Genomic DNA, 16481 nt, shown 5'->3' with positions numbered 1-16481 from the left:
CACGTCGTGTATGTGCAGTGGAGTATAAAGGGAATAATAAAGAGTACACACTTTTTATATGCACGGTTTTTAACTCTTCTCGCTTCACCGTCTTCCATTCGATTTTTACGAATGTCCTAGAAATTCAAATATAATTTCATGGTATGCTACGGCATCTGTATATTCCACGACGAAGGTAAGGAATGCGTCGTCCACGTTGCCACGTACAAAACGAACGACGTACGAATCGATCGAACGATCGGTGGCAAGCTTCAGACGCGGCCAAATATTCGCGACAAATATTCGGAAAATGACGAAGACGAGCGAACCGATATTTCGACTTGGTAGGACAGGAGGAACAACGAGTTGGTCGTAAGACCTCCGACATATAGACAACGACATACGCTTGAATCAATCGCAAGATATTCGACGATGGGTGACATTCTACGAAACTGGATACAAGCGAGGCTAGGAATCTTGATCGATCTGACACCCGAGGTGTTTGGTTACTACACCAGGGACGGCTCGCTTCTCGCACAGATTCTGCACAGCTACGACATAATAAACCGCGATCAGTTGGACACGATCGTCGTTACCCAAGATCCTGCTCTCTGCAGAGTAAATCTGAAGCACTTGAAGTTTTGGTTGCGATTCGTGGGAATCGATAGCGACGATGAAAGCATCGAAGAAATTTCCTGCGGCAAAGGTACCACGTCGATGCGCTTGTTCTACAGGCTGTACCTGTGCCTGGAAACCAAGGACAGGTTGCACTTTATCACACTGCAAAAAGAGAGGGAAAAATTCGTACCCACGTCGAAGAAGTTCGAAGTGACGAAAGTCTGCGAGGACCCTCCACCGTATCAGCCGATGGAACACCCTTTGTCGAAGAAGTTGGCGAAGGGAAAGGACGTCGTTGACTGGCATCGTACCAACCTCCCAATCATACTAGCAAAGTTTCAAAAAGAACGAGAGAAGTTGATGGCTGTTCCCACGTCGTACACCGTGGCGCAACCCAGCGTAGAGCAGCGGCCAGCCGAGGTATCTATGTAAGTATTCTTGGTGGAATACTCTAGCGAGGCCATAACAGTCAGGTATCGATATACACGAGTACTAGGAAGATCCGAATTTTATTGAATTTCGACGAAACCGAGGAATATTTTCGATTTACGACCTCGCTATATCCTTTCCACGAAGAATACCTACTCTGCATCGTCTATCATCCGGGTGCGTCGTACACCGCCTTGTCATACAAGTTACCTTTCGCCCCTGTGCGTTTAGAGTACGAAAACATTGCTAGACATTAGACAGGAGCATAGCGAGGAATTGGACCGATTTGCTTATCAGCACCGGGTTCGGAAGAAGCCGGGCAAAGAAGGCGGGCCAAACGACAAAGAAAAGGAAGTGGAAGAAGAAGTCGAACGGGAAAGACAAAGGAAAAGAGGAGAAAGAGAAGAAGGAGAAAAAGAGGCTGCGGAGATGAGAGCGATCGCGGATGATCCAGAAATGGCCAGAGTGTACGTCGAGTGGTTAAAGAATCGTAGCAAGCGCGCAGCAACTGCTACCGCTCTGAAATCGAAGATGCAGAAAGCGCTGCTCTCGGAATTGTGGGAGAGAGTGGCGGAGAAACAGGAAAGAACGTTCGACGAAGAAATCGCGAAGCGAGTGTTGGACCAGTCGAGATACGAGAAACAGATCGTGACGAAATTGTGCGAGGTCCGCGAGCAGAAGAATATAATGGCCGAAAATCAGAAGGTCGTCGAGGACATAACCGTAGAAGCAAAGGAGGTGGAGCATCGCGCGAGCTACGAAAGAGCTCAGGATCTGGTGAGCAAGCGACAGAAAGACATCGAAATCGAATGCCGAAGAATATGCGAATTGCGCCAACGGCTTTTGATGGAAAAGATACGAAAGATACGGGAGAAGCACTGGCGATTTTGCCGAGACATCGTCGACGACTTGGCGAGCATCGCGTTGAACGTGGGTGACCACCGACGAGTGAACGACGGTTGCGTACCGCTCGTTCTTCTCAGCGAATGGAAGATGCTGTTTCTCAAGTCGCAGCCCATCTTCGACGAAGAAGTACCTTACAATGGAAAACACAAACAACCCTCGGAGCAGGAGCTCGAAATGTTGCTGAAATCGGATATGTGGATGGAGGTTGACAAGATGGATTTGCTGCGAGATGCTCTGTTCGACAATTATTTGGAAACGAACCCGCCTTGGAACGAGTCGTTGCCGGAACTGGCCGAAGAATTGCAAGATCTTGTCAAGCTGGGACGCGCGGTGCTTGGATACATCGTGCATCGACTTCTCAACTTCCTTCATGTTCATCCCGTGGACCGATCTCAAACCTTGCTGCAGAAATTCAAGAACGTGACGATCGTTCTCGGGATAGGAAATCCCGCGGTTTGCGAGTCGATTCGAGCGCTGCTCGATCGATCTGCTATTCGGACTGTGAGAATGGAAGACGCGATTAATTATTGTCTGGAACGGTATGTTAGACATTTCTTTATGGATGGGTACGAAGTACTGCTTCGCCGAAACATTCGCTATAATACGTTACAACGAATATACACGTCGAGAGATCTTACTTCGTTGTACCGTATGCTTCTCGATCGATACGAGATTCTTAGAGTTTTAGAACTTTCGCTATCATCGGGCATTCGCGCACTCTCACTCGTGTTTACGCTAGTCACACGCAGTCCAAGTACTCATCCGAAATTGTGCTCTACCGCGTAACTGGTACCGACGACCTGAAAACACGTGGTCGTTGACAGGTACAAGCAGGAGATGTCCGATGTGGAGTACATCGATTCGAATATAATCGCTGCGACGACGGACGTCATTAGGAAGCTGGAGAGCGAAAAAGGGCGAATCTCGTGCGCCAGGATGGATAGACTCGGTAAAGATTCGAAATGGGCAACTTCCTCGCCGGAAACGACAACGAGGAAAGGCGTGACTGGCGAGAGAAAGTTATTCGTTTCGGCCAAATCAGAGACGGAGGAAGAATCGAACACTCGCGATAAGCAAACGCAAACTCCGAGGAACATACCGTACGACGATTTAGATCCCGTATTGACCGATGCCGCGTACATTGGTAGGTTCGAGCGAGGCGCTCGATCCAATCTTTGCGATCTAATCTTTCAAACTCCCCTTTCCTTTGCACCGAGAGATTCGCGATTCTTGAATTCTCGAATACGCGCAGGTAAGTGGGCCTATGAATTTCTAACGTTGGGCGAACCGATCACGGACGATCTCGCGACCAAGATCTTGATCGAGTACTTGAAGAGCTTGGTGAACGCGAAAGGTTGGGTTCTGCTCGATTATCCCAACACTTACGAGCAAATGTCGCGACTGGAGACGGCGATGACGGGCTCGGCTCCACCTCCCGACCCAAAGTTGCTCGATTTCGACGACGTTACCATAGAGGACATCGAGACCGTGACTCCGAGAATCGTCTTCGAAGACAAGTCCGACCCATACTCGTTAAACAGGCAATTAGAAACAAATCGTAAATCGAAAATCTCGCTAAGGACACTGCGCGTTTGTAAACTCCGTCATTTTTCCATCGATTTTACAGACAGGCAAAGCTGGTACACGATCCGGGCGCGGAGCTACAAGCCGAACCCGCGAGTCGTACATTCGCCACGCTCTTCGTTCGAGTGAAGCAACAACCAAAATACTTCGAAATAGGAGTTCGAACTTACGAAACGTTGAACGAGGACTCGCCATCGATCGACAAATTCTACGCGTCCCGCAAGATCGCTCGCATTCTCTACTATTCCACCTTCGATTTGGCCACGTTGAAGAAATTGGCCAGACTTATGATAGGCGACCCGTTGCAGAGGAAACCTTCCGAGGAATTATTCGGCGATGCGTTGAATATGTTCGAGCGTGAGACGAAACGTGGCGCGACCTTGAAGGAAGCCGTCGTTCGACAGCTGGTAACCGAGGAAGAGTACGCGCAACTCGAGTCCGACGTGGACGACGACGCCATGGAAGAGGAGGCGAAGCAAGATCTCGTATCCGACGATTTCCAGATGGAGTTCGAACCGCGACCAGCCAGACCTGGTGAACCCAATTGGCAATGGGTCGACTTTCCTTTGCCTTTCGCGTTGCTAGAAAATTTGGCAAGCCTGTGGGAGAGCTTGGAAGAGATCTACGTGGAGGAAATAAAGGAATTGCTCCTCCTCAAGAGCATCCACGCGTCGAGTATCGTTCCATATGCAGATTTCATAACGAGAAACGCGTTGGAGTTTGTTAAACGACCTGATAACAAACAGGATCTGCTGCACCGATTTCATCAGGCGTTCAACGCGATCGACGAGGACGCACGGAACGACGCGGACGTCAAGTGCGAGCTGCATCGTCGCGTGGCAGATTTCCAAACGGAACTTTGGGAAATTTGCGATCGGAGAAGACGCGAAGCTGAGGAGGAACGGAGGCGATTCGTCAACGACCAGTGGGCTGTTTACGAGGCGGTAGTTCTGTTTAACACGTACATCGGAATCGTTCAAGCGGAGATCGATCGATGCGTCGACACGATACGTTTGTTGCAAGATTACTATTTCGGAATGATGAAAAAGCCGCTGCGAGAAATCGGCGTTTCGAAGGTTGTTCTGAATAAAATCGAAATCGAGACGAACGACAGGGAAAACGACGTGGACGATGGCAACGAACAGCGGGATTTCCAAGAGCAGCCACCGTTCGAACCTTCGAATTTTGTCGAAAAATCGCCTGATCGAAAGGCAAGAGGAAGACTGAAAACCAAAGACAGACGGTCGACGATAACATACGCCGCTGCTCCACCTGCCCTCGATCGCGAATCTCTTCGAATGGAGATCAACGACGCGTTTGTCGACAGACAGAAAACTATCGACAACATGGAGAACAACAGTTTGTTTACGAGAATCGTAGAAAACGTTCGATATGTGAAAAGTATCGTGGAAACGTTGTTCGCGGCTAGCAACGAAGCGATTAGAAGAGAACAGATGGCAATTTCCAAGAACAAAGACTTTTCGACCGATTCGTCCGATTCGATCATTGGGAAAATGGCGTCGAGGGGTCAAGATCTAATTTTGGAATGGCGCTACGCCATTACCTACGAGATAGAAAGAGTTCGTGAGAAACTGGACTCGATAGTGAACGTGGCTCGACTGGATGTCGCTTTCTTGTTGAGGACGTTGCAAAGGACCTTCCACGGCATTTACGATGCCATCGTAGACAGGTTAATCATCGGTGGTTTTATAGTTACTTTCTCCTTTAATTCTTATGTCGATCATTTTGTCGAAATTATCGCCGTTGTTTAACTGAAAAGAAACGAAAGAGTATCCGAACGTTGACATAAGAATCTATCGATCGGCGCCTGTCAATCACCGTTCTTGTGCCCGTTACCGTTTTCATCGTTTACGATCGTACAGATATTGGCGGGAGATGAAGAGCGTGAACGACATGGCGAATGTGTTCTGTTTCGCGATCGAGGAGAGTAGAGTGCTGGAGACAGAGCTGCTACTAGAGGGTGACCGGTTCGTCGTCCGATCGAACGTGTACATGATGGAAGTAGAACCGGAGAAGCCGAAGCGCGTGGAAGAGATCGCGTCGTCCTCCCGATTCCGAATAGCCAGCCTCGCGCGCTTGATGGAGATATTTAAACGAGTCGCGCCAAGTGGAATGATATGCGAACGCAGCCTAGTTTATATCTTTCAAGATTTAGCGAGCCACGGCCAGGAAGAGGGAGAGCCAATGTTGCTGCCATGCTCTTGGTACCAACTTCGACTGGGCGAAATCTCGAAATTGCTTGCTAGATTTTCCGGTTCCGTCGAATACGTCGATTGGCGAGAATTTCTCGTTTGCGCGATGGACCTTCCCATTCCGAACTGTCAAGAAACGTTAATAGCCAGGGATCGCTTCAGGATTCAGGATCCCGAGTTGAGAGAAGTGGTGACTGTAGCTCAGTACGGTCGAACGTCGCTGTGGTTTCTCGAATGCTCGGACGGTTCTGCCAATGTACAGCAGCTTCCTTTCGACGAGTTTCGAAAAGGTTCAGAGGACCTGGACGAGGAGGAACTGTACCAATTGGACACTGACGCGACTTTCTCCATGCGATCGAGCCGACCTGCCTCGCAAGTCGACGTGTCGTTGCCGCATTGCTTGAGTCCCGAAGAAACGCTCAGGCGAATGTCGGCCAAAAAACTGCTGTGTCGGATGTACATGACGGATCGATACTCGGTTAACTATACCGCGCTGCTGTTGGCTTTCTGCAAGGACGAAACTCCGCGAGACGGATTTGCAAAAGCGCTGGCCTTGGCTCTAGGCAACCGTGTCTGCACCGATATGCACGAGGGCGAAAGATACGTCGAGGAACTTCTAGAGCGGAAGCGACTGGCTCGAGAGGCTCGACAGCCGTCTTCTGACGGACCTCTCGAGGTAGGTGTCACAAATAATTACCTTCCAATTAGCTCGATCGTAGTTACGAAACTAATTTTTCCAATTTTGTGGTTTTCTTGAACCATTGTTACTCCTGCACGTCTACATGATCGTCCGAAAAGTGTCTTTCTTTTACAAACACGTCTTTTACAACGACGCATCTCTATGCAAACATGAAACCTAATCTGTCGAACGTTGTGATCTTTATTTTGACAGAACAAAATGGATCATACGTAATTCGACAAAACAATATAAAACGGAAAATGTTGTGTATCCATTGTTTCCTTATAAAAGGAAAGAAACTTTTAGAACGACCTAATACTTGCAGGGAAGGTTAGACAACCTGGAAATTTGAGAAATTCTGAAACTTTGGGTACAAATAAAGTATGCCATTCTTTATGTAATAAAATCTTACTTTTTTCCTGTCGTAATTCGATTTTAAGAATGAAATCATCTCTCGAAAGAAATTCAAAATTTTTTCTCCTGAAATGTCTCAAGATCAGTGGAAGATATCTAAAAACGAGCTTAAAACAGAAGTCGTATCGTCTCATTGTGTCTACCGAATCGCGTAAGAAAAATTAAAAAAAAATCCATAGTCTTCGAGTTACCCCCACCCTCTTTAGGAATCATCGTTCCTGAAGAAATCTTTTTTAATATACATGTTAAGATACCTCTGGATACCTCCTTTTCGTATTTGTCAGTGATCTACGCCTTACTTTTTTTTCAATCGAATAAACCAATTATTATCAGATATGATGTCCATTTTAGCAGTTTTCTTTAGCGAACCGACTTTAGAACACGATACCGAGTAATTTATTCTGATTTTAAATTCATTTATATGAAAATAATTACTATTAAATTTGATCGCGCTCGTGTACAGTAACAGTTTTTATTAATAAAAGGATCACCAGAGGTATTTTAACACGTACATTGAAAAAATTCCTTTCAAGGAATGGTTATGCGGGTGAACTTTTATTTAAACATTTCTTAGACAGTTTTATCGTTTTTTAGATATCTCACGAAAAAGGAAATTTGGAATTTTTTCCAAACGATGATGATCTTCGGTTTTATAAAACCGAATTATGGCGAGAAAAAGATAGGGTTGCATTCCGCATGATATACTTTACTCGTAGCCAAAGATGCAGAATTTTTCCAACTTCCGAGTTACCTAATTTTCTACGTTAGAATACATATTATTCAAACAGTTTTGGAGTATCTACGAGTACGATACGTTTCAGGTTGCGAAGACGATCCTGGAGTACCTGATGTATCAGGTCCAAAGAAGAATCGATCGAGATTCGGACCAGGAACTGGAGGAAACGAGCGCGTTGAAACTTTTTGGTGAACCGATCCTACCTGAGAGTGTGGAAACGCTCGAATCGTTCGCTGTCGGTGAACACACGTCAGCTGAGAGCATGCAGAAATGTTTCATAGTGGACCACGAAGTGGTCATTTATTGGCTTACTCTTGATATTTGCCTTGTAAGGAACTTTTGAAAGCAATTGCAGTTTTTATTTTGTACAGCGACGAGTATATAAGTAGGGAAATAGTTGTTGATAAATTCAACTAATCGAACAGCTTTCTGGAAGGAGATCGTGAAACATAATAAACAGAGTCAATTGCATCTGAAATTGAGACAATAATAGGTGCCTCGGACTGCATGTCTATCATGAGCCTGTAGATCTTTTCTTAGGGAAGCTTTCCGATTGTACTACGATATATTATATTACATTTTTACAAAGTATAGGATATAGAATTTGAAAATACTTTTCTTGTACTTTGAAGCACTGTAAATACAAAAACGGCTTTCTCTGTTTATAACTCGTCACCGTACTTTCGATGTATCGAAATACTCACGTTCGTCCGGTCAGTTTCATTCTTTTGCTCGATCGTTTCAGACTGTACTGGCCGCGGCATTGTCATGGAATGTATTACACTCGGAACTTATCGGCAAGTGCAAGAGTTTCCCTGAAAAGTTAGCTTCAATATACGAAGAATTGAGAGACGTGGATCTGAACGACGAGAAGGACATCGTGTTGGCGCATCGACTTTTAAATCACGATTTTATGATACAATTTTTAAGCACAGCCGCCAAATTTACGGTCAAGAACATGGAGAACATGGTTCAGGAAATCTTGCGGGAAAGGCAAGATACGTGAAGTCTTGTGGTTAGATCTCTGCAAAAAAAAGTCCACTTTCTGGAACGTTTGAAATGCATAATAATTGCAAAACAAAATAATGGCAAAACGAGATAAAACGTTAAAGACAATTGTTGAAGAAAGACCCGAGAGATTTACGAGGAGAAGCTTTAACAGGATTTATTATTTCGATACATCACGAGCGTAACTTGTGAAAAATTCTAATCTTCCAAATAAACTGCAAACACATCGTGTACGAAGATACGAGTTACATTTTCCTACGCCTTATTTATTTCGTCGTTTCTATTTCGATTTAACCACGTCCTCGTATCCGTGTTCATTCGCGAATATGCACCTTAATACCATGATACCTTAATAATTATTCTCGATATAAGCGACGGATTACGAATAATCGTACGTATATTACACACCGCATTCTTCATTACCCTCGTATAAATAGCTAAAATCTGCTTACGCTACTCCCTTCGTTTCAATCGTCGTGCCTTTTACAAAGTTGCGCGAGACGAGTATAACCGAGTACGGATTAAACGTTTAACCAACAAAATTTGTATTTCTTTCGTATTTGTCGATGAAATGTATCTACGAAAATATTCCTTTCCTTGTAATGTCTTGTCTCGATCGTCATCCGAGACGCGCGTGAACATAATGTTACAACGGAGAACCGTTCGGAAGGAACAACGATCGAAACAAGAAAGAAAATAGTACATAGTAGGTAGCAGCCGCAGTAGTAGTAGTAATAGTAGTAATAGTGGTAATAGTGGTAGCAGCAACAACAGCAGTACATAGTAGTAGTAGTAGTAGTAGTTGTTGTTGTTGTTGTGACAGTAGTAGTAAATAGTAATAGTAATAGCGAGAATAGTAGTAATAGTAACAATAATGATAATAATCATAATAAAAAAAGGACGTTCGTTTTCAACGAATCGGTTAAACTCATTGACGTTTCCCGACGTCTTTCAACCTTCCGCTTGCTTATTCTCTTATTGTTACCTATTATCGATTATTCGATAATGCCTTGTACACAGTATCCTTACAATAAAGCGGAATCGTCTCGCGTGTATCGTTCTCCTTTAAACGTTAACTTCGCGTTTAATGTTAACGAGCTTCTTCGAAATAGTAAGAGTCAAGAGCACGGTAGAAGGAAGGACGCTGGACACTCGATAGCCATGAAAAACGAGCAACATCGATCTCATCTCGAGTAACACCGTTTGAAATTCGATCGGTAGGAACAACGATTAACGAGGCGCATACCGAGCGTACAGAGGACTACGTGCCTGTGTTCGATTCCGAAACCTGTTCTCCCGGTATCCAATGTTTCACTCTACAAACACGAGCGGCGCGACGCGCAGAAAACGTCTGCCTATTGGCGTAATTCTACCGTGCTCGTTCTCGTATTCTGTTCCGCGAGATTTTTGTCGCCGCAAGGAAGGTGCATTATTCACAGCCCGTACTCTCACCCTTAACGATTTAAGCATCGAAACCCAAACGATCGAACGTCGTGTGACGCCATCCAACCGCGTACTTTACGTTACACGTGATATGTATTTGTGTGTGTCTCGATTCGACCGAAAACTTTTTTCATTCTCCTTCTTTTTTTCTTTGTTTCTGATTTCTTCGCCTGCGCATTTATTCTCGCACGCCCCGTTTGAAAAACACAACCGCGACAGCCCAGTTTCGTTCCAGGCGAACGAAAATTTACTGGAATTTTTTCATCAAATTTTTCTACCCCTTCCTTCATCTGTTATACACGATCGCGTGTTTCCAAGCAGCGCGCGCGAATTGCCTTGGCGGTATCGTAGCAAATGTGTGTTTATGCGTGTATCGTGTATATGTAAACGCGTGTACGGTTTTTAACATATTTCGAGGAAACGTGTATAAACGACGAGTGCTCTCGAATACGCGGGGTTCCGACATTAGTTCACGTTATACGCTTAAGTACCGTTTCCGTTGCACGTTCGTCTACACGATTACACAAGCCCCTAACGCGGAAATAAACCTTTCGCGACACAATTAACCAGCGTAACGTAATAATTAAATCTCGCAGCTCCGCATGAATCTTATAAAAATATGCTTTGTCTGTGATTCGTGCTAGAGACCGTTGTTTACGTGACTTCTTTTTATCTTCAAACGACCAAAAACATATATATTCAAGTTTTCCGACAATCTTTTTCATTTTATTATTTCTTTGGAAATCGCGTAAGCTGTGACACCGAACGATGACTGAAGATCAATCGTTCGTTAGTACCTTAATCGAGTCGTACGAATCGTAAAGACGATAGCACAGACTTTATTTCCATCGTACCGAAATTCTTGAATTTCTAATAAGGAGCAAAACTTGTGACAAAATTCGAGTTCGCAACAGTTGCAATATGCAATAGGTTTGTAACATAGGAAGTCGCAAGGCACGATTAAAACGAAATTGCGTCGGGACGTCGAAAACAAAGGAAAGGATCTGTTTGTCCTATTCAATGGGGAAACTAGCGGGAAGGTGTTCGCGGTAGGTATGTAACTCGAAGGAAGCCACCTACGACACCGGCTGAAAGGTCGTTTACAAAGCTGTCCTGGATACACAGCGGACAACCGGAAACTCGGCCTGCCGTCGGAGAAGCCTCGAGCTTTCTATGGTTCGTACGTATGTACTCGCGTACGCATATAGACCGATACATACGTGTAAAGTGTACATATACACATATGTGTACTATATAACTATAGTAGCGGGATCCGGAAAGGATGGCACAGCTGCCACTCCTGTTTCTCTTTACGCGGTTTTCTCGCTTTACGCTTTCCTTCTCGCTTACTCTTGGTAGCGCGTACACACTTGCATACACACACGCATACATATATTCTCACTCTCCTTTGGCACGTTAGCTCGTACGCTACATTCTACGTGGTCTTTAATCTATCGTTGCGATAAAAAAATACGAGGAATAAAAATATATCACGTAACAACGTTTCTCCCATTCGCCGCTGATGACAAAATCACGGGAGAAACAACTCGTCCAACTCGTCGGTATCCTAAAGCGGCTGAAACACTGACTTCTTTCAATAATCCATGTTCCTCGAACCCAATAAAAAAGTGTCTTCGCCTCTTTTCTTCTTATTCCGTCTTTCGTTTTTAAGAGATTTACCTTGCTACGTTGAGAACGCGACACGTCGTCGGAGCGTAACTCGTTTCCTACTCCGCGACATTTCGCGTTTGGATCGAAAGGATATTCTTCTTAAGCGATCTCGAGCAGATCGGGTCGCTATCCGATCCAAGATAGCCATCAGCTAGGTTGCGGAGGCGTCAGCTTTATCAGAAGCCACGTGTACAACTTTGGCTTCTGTTTGTCGACCAGCTCGTATTGAAGATTGCTCAGTCCGTCCGTGGAGAATCTTTTCTTGCCCGTCTTTAGATACTCGTATCTGCGTAAGGCGAAGAAATTCAAGATTAAGCGTTGGTATTTGTACGCGAATACCGGATCGAATCGGTCGACAGCTCACCTTTTCGGATTAGCCTTCTCCTTCTTGTGCGTAAGCATCTTATACCGTGCCACGTTCGCTGGATATCGGGAGATATGAAGACCGTGCGCTTTGATTCGATTCGCCATGTCGTCGTCCTCGCCGCCCCAACCCCAGAACACGTTGCTGAATCCGTTTACCAGGTGAAATTGCTCGCATGACATCGCCGACACGCCGCCGAATAAATCGGCATATGGTAGCCTGCATAGAACAACGACGACACGCGTGACGAAAGAAATCGAAGTTGAAATATATAGTTGAAGCAACGTATCTGGTTCGATGTTAGCGCGATACCTGTATTTGAACTTGTCCACTGCAACGGACATGTGCCTCGGTTGTTCCGGGCACGTGTACAGATTTCTATCGTCTTCGGGAAGTAGGTCGACATCGTGAAAAATGAAACAGTCGAAAGGTCGTTCCTTCAAGGCTTCCACGTATCCTACGTTCATGAGCATCGCGCGATTGAAGGCGTCGCTACCTGGAAAACGGGGAAAATTACTCGATCGATCGTCTCGCAAAAGCGAAGCGAAAGATTTTGAACGATTTCGCGCGTCATTTCTTTCCAACGAGATACGATTCACGCTCTTGTGTACCTTAGTCCTCGGCCAGAGGACGCGATTCAGAAACGAGTACGGCTCGATCAAAAGTTTCGCATCTTATCTCTTTATAGGAGGCCTCGAGAGGACTGGAGAAGCTGGCGAAAAAGTAGGCCGTGAGCTCTATCTTCGGTCAACTCTGCGCTCGTTCCACTATTCTTTTAACATCTTGCAGACGTACGCAGGCGTAAAGAGTTTCTGCCAAAACGTAATCATCTCTTTACCGCGAAACGATTCTCGTTTACACGCCAGAAATCATCCCATTTTTTGAATGGCCATTCACACGATGCGTCATCTATCTCCAGGAACCAAATTCGGTAAACGAGCGATTTGTTCGCGTATATGCAAATAGGTTGAATGGAAGTATGTTTGTCAGGTATCGACAGTTTCCCTGTCGCTAGCGGACACGTGCGATGCATCGGAGACGCGGTCGTTGCATCTAGGTCAACCGAGGAACAACATAACGCGTGAGATCGCGTCAAAAGGAAAAATTGTAGGGTCGTGGGTAAAGAAGAGCTACAGATTCTGAAAGGCGAGACGCTTACCGTCGACAGCATCTATAATAGATACGACACTTTTCTCTTTCACCAATCTTTTCTTCGTCTATTCGGCTGACTGTTATCATTTCGTGATCGTTGATCCTTCGGACCGATCGATCGACTTTTATTCCATTTTTGGCGATTCGTTACCTAGTTTCGACTCAGTTATTCATTGTCATTTTTTGCACATCGAAGGCCAGCGATGGTGCTTTCGTTGAAATTCGTTCATCCGTAAGCGCTGCTCTACGCTGATGAACGTAAATTAAGTTTGTACGCGGGTTTATTATCGTGACGAAGATTCTTGAGAGCGGGAGAACTCGATTTTCAAGTTTGTCGACGTGAACGTCTAGATAAGTCCGCGTAACAAAGTTCGCGTCCTCGAGAAGATTGGTCTACGTTTAATGGAAGCTCGCCGATCAATAGGTTTGATTCGATTCAAATGGACACCCGCGTACTCCGCACCACCAAGGAAGACTATTAATACAGTTCGATGTTCTATGAATATAGTGACGATCGTTGCGTTAACAAGCTCGGGCTTCGCTATTGTTTCGCATCTTACATTAATTTTCTAAAATTCCGATAGATCAATCGTTTTCCTGATAATCCTAATTGACTAATTCTTACATTCTGACTTTGTACGATGATTTTCGCAGACTTTATAACGAGAAAACATGTCGTCGCGATTGCACGGCAACGATGACTATGTACAACATTGCTATGTACAACAAGCTTGACGCAATTCAACGAGCACAAAGAGGGAATAGACGAAGAAAAGATTAATTTTATATTAACGGTACCATGGCAAATCGAGGACAGCTATGACTAATCGCGCCTGAAAGTAACTGCCACTACTCGATCTTGTTCGCAACACTCGAGTCATGCTCGAGTCGCGGCGAAACTGACGGGTTTCGCGACGTGGGATTTCAACGATGTCGCGCGGATTCCTTTCCGAAACGGAAAAATCGTACTAGTACAACTGGTATTTCGAGTGTAAAGGATTAAAGCTGTGTAGAGGTGAGTATCAATCTGAGAGGAATGCTATCGCGAGTCGCATATGTTATCTGTCAGAAGTCAACATTGCGCTTGAGAGCAAGCACGCGAAAGCGACGCTCAATTACCGGAGATCGCTCGCGTTCCAACTTTCTCTCGAGTGAATACAAAATAATGTTACTATCGAATGCTTCCAAAATGCGAACCACTCTCGTACTATAACTTACTCTCCCCTGAGAGTATTCTTCGGCGTCACTGTGCTGACTAGAATAGATATGTGAGCGACAAAATCTGGTCAAAACTTGACAGTGCGAAACAGTACAACGAACTGATCGGCACGTCTCTCTTTCTCTCTCTCTCTCTCTCCCTCTTTCTCTCGAGCTCATGCTACCGATACCGCAATGCGGTACGTACAACAGTTATCATAGTTCGCGCGTTACCAATTAGATTACGCTTCAGTCTTCTTACATAAAACATTATCATCGTGTTTCGAAGACCTTGACATCGGGCAACCGTTCCGCGTATTTCCCCAAGTGAATTTGTACCGAGAGATAGGTCGTTGCTACTGTTAATAATCACGACATCCGTGAAATAAAAAAACCTCGCGGTTTGTTGGTCGTCACGCCACATGTCCTGCACGGTACTGTGCCGCGTAACGAATAGATTAACAAAATAAAAAGGAACAAGATTCGAGGATACCGAAGGTGAATCACGTTCCTGTGAAAGCTCGCTTACCTTTCTGTTCGATCACGAATATTTGATAGTCGATCTGTTGGCGAAGCAGCATCGGGTGAAGATTGTAAAGCAACGCTTGAAGGTGTATCAGTCGATCGCGAAACGGAATGATAATGGCTACCCGATGTCTGGCTGTACAATTCACTGGACAACCTTTGCCTCCTGGCTTCACCTCGGTGAACGTCTTTTCCATCTCTGCCAACTCCGGAGGAGACTTGATAACGGTCAATGGGCCCACTGTTAATGTCCAATACAATGTTAACGCTGATCTTTTAAGGCAGATACTTTTGAACGTTGATATATAACTTTTAGTTAGATGTAAAAATTTATATATCGCTAGCACATCCGTAGATATAACATAGGAACTGTATAGTTTCTATTTAAGCCTGATGGAACTGCCAGCGGAAAACTATCTAAATGATAAATAATGCACGAATGACACAGTGGATGCTAGAAATTTTACATTCACCTTGGATAGCACTGGAAATCTAAAGATAAGACAAGTAAGGGAATATTTCTTGCGGCGTCACTGTGTTCCTTCTATGCAAGAAAATTCCACGAGCATATCGGCGAGTAGAATGAATCAATGAGCACGCAGAGGCTGTATCCGAGTGCCTTTGCGAAACGAGCTTTTTCTCCACGATATTCGTCATCGTTTTATTTCCTTTCTATGGGATATTCTCGTTTCTATTTTTACAACGCTCCGTAACGTTGACGTTGTCTTTCGCGGCAAATTTCGCTAAAGATCGTTGAGAAACGCCTCACTAAAACGGAGAAAAATTTACCAAGATTCGGTGGAATAAGCGGACATCGCGGTACCACGGTACTGTTTGTCGAGTTTGTGGTCAAAGATTCCTGCGAACTTCCTACGATGTACGTATCTCGAGTGGAGAAGTCAGTTTCCAGTTTGGAGAAGCTGGAATTATCTCTGCCGCCCCAATACAAGGTCGCCAAGGTGGCATTGTTGTTACCAAATATACTCGACACCGTTACAGGCCCGTATATGATCAACCCTCGTGGATGATGCCTGTACGTACGATCCGCGTACCTGAAATAAAATAAATTTTAAGCCAAAATTATATCGCGATTTTGCCACATCGGATTCTATTTCCAAATTCCTTTAATGAAACTGATAATTTTCTTGGTCTTTGTTTGAATACGAATATGTATATGAATATATATTGAATATATATGAAATCGGATATCGGAAAAGTGATCGTCTGTTATCCGATGCATTACTAGCTAAAAGAGTAGTATCGAGTTTTGTAACTCTGTAGCTTATTACGTTCTTTCTTATATTATTTTACGTTTAACGAGTAGAAACTTGCAACCTAACATTCCTATACATAATGTGCACGTATACACCACTCGCTGCCAGCCGACTAACCGGTAATTCCACTCGATCTCTAAATGCATAAAAATTCCACGATCGAACGTCGATTGATATCAGGTTTGAATATCTTCCGCACGCAACGAACCAATTAACAACTGTGCAATGCAATTGTGCCTAGACCGTGTGAGCTAGAGTACGACTGCTAACTGCAAGCCGATTTCACTCA

The 16481-nt window shown here is 44.7% G+C and overlaps 3 protein-coding genes across 6 annotated transcripts in view; 2 read left to right on the top strand and 1 right to left on the bottom strand.

Moving 5' to 3' along the window:
* The first annotated feature begins 252 nt into the window (after window positions 1–252).
* Window positions 253–1079, top strand: LOC117237570. Its single transcript, XM_033501671.1, has one exon. The coding sequence runs from the start codon at window positions 412–414 to the stop codon at window positions 1027–1029; it is 618 nt and encodes a 205-aa protein (XP_033357562.1). The 5' UTR covers window positions 253–411; the 3' UTR covers window positions 1030–1079.
* Window positions 1080–1401: 322 nt separating this feature from the next.
* LOC117237571 (sperm flagellar protein 2-like) lies at window positions 1402–8585 on the top strand. Its single transcript, XM_033501672.1, has 7 exons — window positions 1402–2471; window positions 2757–3076; window positions 3185–3473; window positions 3560–5206; window positions 5400–6405; window positions 7644–7886; window positions 8304–8585. Exons 1-7 carry the CDS (start codon window positions 1456–1458, stop codon window positions 8562–8564), a joined length of 4782 nt encoding a protein of 1593 aa, XP_033357563.1. The 5' UTR covers window positions 1402–1455; the 3' UTR covers window positions 8565–8585.
* A 112-nt stretch (window positions 8586–8697) lies between these two features.
* LOC117237569 (beta-1,4-N-acetylgalactosaminyltransferase bre-4-like) overlaps window positions 8698–16481 on the bottom strand; it is a 39316-nt gene continuing 31532 nt past the window's right edge. For all 4 annotated transcript variants that reach the window (XM_033501668.1, XM_033501669.1, XM_033501667.1 and 1 more), the window contains 5 exons: window positions 15708–15970; window positions 14923–15159; window positions 12357–12540; window positions 12045–12263; window positions 8698–11966 (listed from right to left, as the gene is read on the bottom strand). In XM_033501668.1, coding sequence (XP_033357559.1) covers window positions 11828–11966; window positions 12045–12263; window positions 12357–12540; window positions 14923–15159; window positions 15708–15970 — 1042 coding nt within the window. In that variant the 3' untranslated portion in view covers window positions 8698–11827. The remainder of the gene's footprint in view (window positions 11967–12044; window positions 12264–12356; window positions 12541–14922; window positions 15160–15707; window positions 15971–16481) is intronic.

Source organism: Bombus vosnesenskii, unplaced genomic scaffold (genome assembly GCF_011952255.1).
Source record: "Bombus vosnesenskii isolate JDL3184/JDL3185 unplaced genomic scaffold, Bvos_JDL3184-5_v1.1 scf7180000013379, whole genome shotgun sequence".
Lineage (NCBI taxonomy): Eukaryota > Metazoa > Arthropoda > Insecta > Hymenoptera > Apidae > Bombus > Bombus vosnesenskii.
This window is presented reverse-complemented; position numbering and strand designations above follow the sequence as displayed.